Genomic DNA, 6872 nt, shown 5'->3' on the forward strand with positions numbered 1-6872 from the left:
TAATTCTTTTTAATTTGAAGTACTTATTGATAGATATGTAGTTGTTGCCATTTTATTATTCATATTTTTGATACACATTTTTTCTTCTAATTAAAGAAATCCCTTCAACATTTCCTGTAATACTGGCTTGGTGGTGATGAAGTCTTTTAGCTTTTTCTTGTCCGAGAAGCTCTTTTATCTGTCTTTCAATTCTAAATGATAGCTTTGCTGGGTGGAGTAATCTTGGTTGTAGGTCCTTGCTTTGTATCACTGAAAATCTCCTGCCAATCCCTTCTGGCCTGCAATGTTTCTGTTGAGAAATCAGCTGACGGTCTTATGGGAGTTCCCTTGTAGGTAACTAATTGCTTTTCTCTTTCTGCTTTTAAGATTCTCTCTTTGTATTTAACCTTTGGCATTTGAATTATGATGTGTCTTCGTGTGAGCCTCTTTGGTTTCATCTTGTTTGGGACTCTGTGCTTCCTGGGCTTATATGTCTATTTCCTTAACCAGGTTAGGGATGTTTTAGGTCATTATTTCTTCAAATAGATTTTCAATTCCTTGCTCTTTCTCATTTTTCTCTTACTCCTGTGATGCGAATGTTGGTATGCTTGATGTTGTCCCAGAGGTCCCTTCAACTATCCTCATATTTTTGGATTCTTTTTTCTTGTGCTGTTCTGATTAGGTATTTTCTGCTACCCAATTCTCTAAATTGATGATTCAATCCTCCACTTCATCCAGTCTGTTAATCTGTTGATTCCCTCTAATGTACTCTTCATCTCTTATATCGTGCTCCTCATTTCTGACTGGTTCACTTTTATGGTTTCCATCTCCATTTTTATGTTTTCTATCTCTTTGTTTAAGTTCTCACTGAGTTCAACTACTCTTCCCCTAAGTTCATTGAGCATTCTTATCACCAGTGTTTTGAACTCTACATCTGCTAGATTGCTTGTATCCATTTTTTTCTGGAGCTTTGTTCTCTTCTTTGATGTGGAACATGTTTGTCTCCCCATTTTGGCTGCCTCCTTGTGTCTGTTTCTATGTATTAGATAGGGCTCTTAAGTCTCCTGGTCTTAGTAGATTAGCTTAATGTAGTAGGTGTGCTGTGGGGCCCAGTGGCACAGTCTTCCCTGCTCACCTGAGCCAGGTGCTCAGGGTGTGTCCCTTATGTGGGTTTTGTGTGTCCTCCTGTTGTAATTGAGCCTTTATTGCTGTTTGCATGTCGATGGGAGGGATTGACCTTTGGTTTGATTGGCTGTGAGGATTGGCCGGTGAGGGGCTGACCTTATGGAGTGGGATTCACTTTAACAGGGCTCTGGTTCCTGCCCAGTCTGCCCTTTGGGTATGTCCTGTTCAGATGCTGCCCTGGGTGGTGCTCTGACTCTGGTACTAGTGGAAGCAGGCCCCTGGGTGTGCTGGCCCAAGGGCCTCCTGGGAGGGGCCCAGCTGCAGGCCAAGTTTAGCCACAGCCTGTGCACTTCTGGGGCCACCTAGTAAGAGTCACCAAGCAACCCACAGATGGCTGCCACCCATGCTGGGCTTATAGGTGCTTTGAGAGGCCAAGCCAGAAACCAAGGCCAGCTGCCACTAGTGCCAGGCTTGGGGCTGTTCAGCAAGAGGTATGGGGCATGCTGAGGCCAGATGCTGCTTCTCTGGGCTTTGTGAGCCTTTGAGAGATTTTAGGAAAGTCCACAACATGAGCCAAGACAGACCATTTGTATGGAATAAGCCACTGGAGGTGGCTTGGGTGGATCTGCACGTTGGGAGAGGTGGAGTATCAGAGAATCACCTGGGCAGAGCGACTTGTGTTATCCAGGTTGATGGTGACTCAGATATGGCAGCTGCCAGCATCTGCAGACTGAGGAGGGGAGGGCTCAACAAAAACAATGGATACCGCCAGCCCTTCTGTTTATCTGGCTGGCTGAGATAAAACCGCCCCTCTAGCCCTCACCCTGAAGCCAGACAAGTCATTTCCTCTCTGTGTGTCACTGGTGCCTTTGGAGTAGCTGCTCCAGCACTGGAGCTCAGAGTGAGCGAGTCTGTCAGTGAGTTAGGCTGGGCGCTGGCCCTTTAAGAGAAATGTCTGTGACTCCAGCTGCCCTCAGTCTCAGCCACAATCTCCGCTGGTTTTCACAGCCAGAGGTTGTGGGGACTTCTCTTCCCGGCACTAAAACCCTGAGCTTGGGGCCCAGAGTGGAGCCGGGAACCCTCACTCCTCCAGGGGGTCCTCTGCAGCCGAGGTAACCCTCCCAACTCTCAATGCCGTACATGGGTTGTGGGACCAGCCCGTTTCATGTCTCTGATCTTCTTACCAGTCTCAAGGTGACCTTTTGTGCATATCCCCAGTTGTAGGACCACTGTTCAGCCAGAGCTCAAGTGACTCCCAGTGATGGTTGTTCTGTAGCTTTGTTGTGATTTAGGTGTGGTCGCGACAGGAGGCAAACACAGCCTCTACCTTCTGCACTGTCTTGACCGGACACTCATCAGTGTGTTCTGTGATTTTTTAAATTTTATTTTAGCCATTCTAATGGGTATGTAGTGCTATCCCAATGTGGTCTTAATTTACATTTTCCTCACAGCCAGTGATATTGAACATTTTTTCATGCATGTGTGTACCATCATATATCTTCTTTGGTGACATGTCTCTTTATGTCCTTTTACTAACTGAATTGTTTATTTTTACTGTTGAATTTAAGAGTTCTTTATATATTCTAAATACAAATCAATGTCATGCCCGTGGTTTGCAAATATTTTCTTTCAGTTTGTAGCCTGTATTTTCATCATCTTAATGGAGTCTTTCGCAGAGCAAAAGTGTTTAAAATTTTGATGATGTCCAACTTACTGATTTCTTTTTCTTTTATGGATTGTGCTTTCGTTGTCATATCAAAAACAAAAACAAACAAACAAACAAACTCTTCATCAAGCCATAAGTCCTGAAGATTTTCTCTTTTAAATTTACATTGAAGTTGGTCATCCATTTTGTGTTAGTTTTTATATAAGATGTGGGGTGTGGAGCAAGGTTCTTTTTTTTTTTTTTTTGCCTATATATGTTGAATTGCTTCAGCACTGTTGCTTGCTTTTGTACCTCTGTCAAAAATAAGTTGGCTATATTAGTGCGAATCTATTTCTGGGTTCTCTAGCCTCTTCCATTGATCTCTGTGTCTTTCCCTCTGCCACTACCACACAGTCATGATTATTGTCTTGATTACTTGATACTATATATAATGTCTTCTTTCTCCCACTTTATTATTTTTCACAATTCTTTGTTATTTTGTTTTCTCTGACTTTCCATATACATTTTACAGTAATTTTGTCTAGAACTACAAAAAAATCTTGCTGAGATTTTCCTAGGAATTCTGTTAAATTTTTATGTCAATCTGAGGAGAGTTGACATCTTTAGTATGTTGAATCTTCTAATCCAGGAACATGGTCTATTTCTCCATTTATGTAGATCTTATTTCTTTTATCAGCGTTGTATAGTTTTCAGCATGTAAATTCTGTATATGTTTTGATATAGCTAAGGATTTCAGTTTGAGTCTTTGTAAATGGTATAATTTTTATTCTCATTTCCAAGTGCTCATTGTTAGTATATTAAAATATTGGTTTTTTTTATGTTAATCTTCGGCAAAATCATTTATATCCATCTGAAGTAACTTATTCTAGGCGTTTTTTTGTAGATTCTTTGGGATTTTCTTCATAGACCATCATGCCATCTGCAAATAGGGACAGTTTCATTTCTTTCTTTACAAGATATGTACCTTTATTTTCCTTTTCTCATGTTATTGTACTGGCTAGGACTTCCAGCACTATGTTGAAAATAGTGATAAGAGTAGAAATTCTTGTCTTCTTCCTAATCTTAGAGAAGAAAACATTCAGTTTTCCATTAAGTTTAATGTTAGCTGTAGTTTTTTTTCTGTAGAGGTTCTTTATCAAATTGAGGAGGTTCACCTCTCTTCATAGTTTTCTGAGTTTTTATCATGAATAGATGTTGAGTTTTATCAGGTACTTTTTCTACATTAACTGATATGGGTCATGTGATTTTTCTTTCAGCTATTAAGATGGTGAATTACATTGATTGATTTTTAAATATCGAATTCATCTTGCATCCTTGGAATAAGGATAAACTCCTCTTGGTCATGGCATATAATTCTTTTTATATGTTATGAATTCTATTTGCTAACATTTTGTTAAAGATTTGGCATCTATATTCAGGAGGGATATTATATCTAATTTCTATCTAGGAATAATTTCATAATTTCACTAGACTGCCCCTTACTATGAGTAGAGAAGGCAGGATTTTGGGGGCGCTTTTTTGGTCTGCCCTCATTGGCATTTATGGATTGCCAACTTCTCCACTATCTGGTCTGGGATCTATGAAGCAAAAAAAACAAACAAACAACAACAGCAACAGCAACAACAACAAAAACCAAGGCATTCACTGCTATATGTTTCCCTGGATACTGAGTTCCCTAGCTGGTTTGCCTTTCTCAATCCACTTTTTGGAGTCATCGTATGTTTGTTTTATACATACATATGTCCGGAGTTTTAGCTGTATATACTTAGTGGGAGGAATAGAGAGAAATGTGTCTACTCCATTTTGGCCTGAAACCAGAAATCCAATCTATAGATTTTTAAAAGTAGATTTCGAAGCTCCTTCCCTGCATATTTATGGGTTAAAAAAACCTTTAAATTTGTTGAGGAAGGGAATGTGTATGCCTTCTACAGATTAGCAGCATGGCTAGCATAGAGCATATTTTCAGTGGTTGTTAATCACATCTCTTCAGCGATCACAGTGCATTTTAGTTCAGGTGCTCTGGCCTAGAACCCATCTCCCAGTGATTACAAATGTTTGTTTTTCTAGGGGAACTGAAATTGCCATTTTGCTTTGAGAATTCGGTATTTCTTGCTGTGAGATATAAAGTGGTAGGTTATACAACCATGTTGATTTATTATCCCAACTGTGGATAGTGTAAAGAGGGAAAGAAGGTGCTAGAATAATTAGGGCTGGACAAGCAGTGTAAACAGAGACTGTAATAGGCAAAGTGAGACATATGGTACCCTAGTTATACCTGTTCTGTGAATTTACTATTGACTTAATTTGGGAATACTGGCATTAAAACATTTTTGTGTATTTCTCAAGTGCTACAGATGTATATGCATGTGCTTACACAAATACTGCCTCTGGTATTCATGACTAATAGGAAATAAAGGAGAGTCATGTGGGCTGGCCAAATTAATGTAGGATCTTTGCTAAAGAGAATGTCCTGTTTTTTTCCTTCATATTTGTCCACAGGGGCCACCTGCAGGTCTTTTAAATGCCATCGATGCTTACACAAAATGGGCATTCCAGTTAATATGGTTTGTCAGGGAGAAATACTTATTTAAATGTCTTGGAATAAATGGAACACAAAGTGTTTGAAAAGGCCCAATTCACAGCTTCAAGTTATAAAATAGGAGTTACTTCAGGTGTAAATAATTCATCCCAACAAGTTTGATTCATTTGGTGTGTGCCTGCCTGCCTGCCTGCCTGCTTGTGAATATGTGATTTTATTTTTGGAGCCCTATGACGTTAGTCCCTTGTTAATTTAGCTCCTCTTATGAATCAGAGATTTCTGGCAGGGGTTCAGGGTCCAGACCTCTAAGTTCTGTTTCACTGCATTGTTTGTACTTTTTTGTAGACAGTCTTCCAAGCAGAAGAAGGCTATTCAAACTGCTATCCGCAAAAATAAAGAGGCAAATGCAGTGCTGGCTCGGTTGAACAGTGAACTCCAACAGCAGCTCAAGGTAAGGAGCTTCCTGAATTTGGATTTCCAGGCTTTTTATCTGGTGGTTGGTTCTGTTTGGGTCATTGGCTCAGCACTTGGTTCCATTCCTGTTGGTAAGACTTGCCTCTTTGTTCTTAAACTTTTTTCAGAAGGCAGAGAATTGCTGTTTTTAAGTTTCACAGGTTGGTTTTTGTATGCTTAGAGGAAGACTAGTGACTTTAGCATGTAGGCTTCATACTGCGTAATAGTCAAAAGGACAGAGAATCTATTACAAAGGCTGTTTCAGGCATTCTTTATTGTCCAAAGCTTCTGTATAAACTCTTGTTTAGATCTGCCCTGAATCATCTTATACTTATTTCAGTGGAAAAGGGTGGCCCTGATGCTATCAAAGGCCAGTCCCTCCCCGGGTACCTTGGAAATGGCTCCATATCACCTTGTGAAGGACATTATCCCTATCCATATCACCTGCTTCTCTTCACCATTAATCTCCCCTGTGCTTATTTGCCAGGGCTGCCGGAACAAAGTACTACAAACGTGGTGGTTTAAAATGATAGAAATCTAGTCTCAAAGCTCTGGAAGCCAAAAGTCTGAAATCAGGGGGTCAGTGCATACTACCATGTACACTGCAGCAGTGTTTCACAACAACCAAGACACAGATGCAACCTAAATGTCCACTGACATATGAATGGATAAAGAAATTGTATACATATACACACAATGGAATAATATTCGGCCTTAAAAAAAAATCCTTACTAGACAGTGTGGTGATCCCATTGTAAGGTATATAAATGTTGAATCGCTATATTCCACACCTGAAACTAATGTAATAGTGTATACCAACTATACTTAAATTTAAAAATAAATAAATCTTGCCATTTGCAACAACATGAATGAACCTGGAGGACGGAGGACATTGTGCTAAGGAAAATAAGCCAGACACAGAAGGATGAAACTACATGACAACACTTATATGAGGAATGTGAAATAGTCAAACTCATAGAACCAGAGTGTAGAATGGTGGTTGCCAGGGAATGGGGAGAAGGGGAAACGAGGAGGTATCATTCAAAGGGCATGAAGTTTCAGTTATGCAAGATGAATAAGATGTAGAGATCTACTATATAGCATAGTACC

At 39.9% G+C, this 6872-nt stretch overlaps 1 protein-coding gene across 1 annotated transcript in view; it reads left to right on the forward strand.

Moving 5' to 3' along the window:
• REPS2 (RALBP1 associated Eps domain containing 2) overlaps window positions 1–6872 on the forward strand; it is a 183319-nt gene that overhangs the window by 166545 nt on the left and 9902 nt on the right. Inside the window, exon 17 of the mRNA XM_011362988.2 lies at window positions 5655–5760. Within this exon, the coding sequence (XP_011361290.1) occupies window positions 5655–5760 (106 nt within the window). The remainder of the gene's footprint in view (window positions 1–5654; window positions 5761–6872) is intronic.

This window comes from Pteropus vampyrus, unplaced genomic scaffold (genome assembly GCF_000151845.1).
Source record: "Pteropus vampyrus isolate Shadow unplaced genomic scaffold, Pvam_2.0 Scaffold81, whole genome shotgun sequence".
Taxonomy (NCBI): domain Eukaryota; kingdom Metazoa; phylum Chordata; class Mammalia; order Chiroptera; family Pteropodidae; genus Pteropus; species Pteropus vampyrus.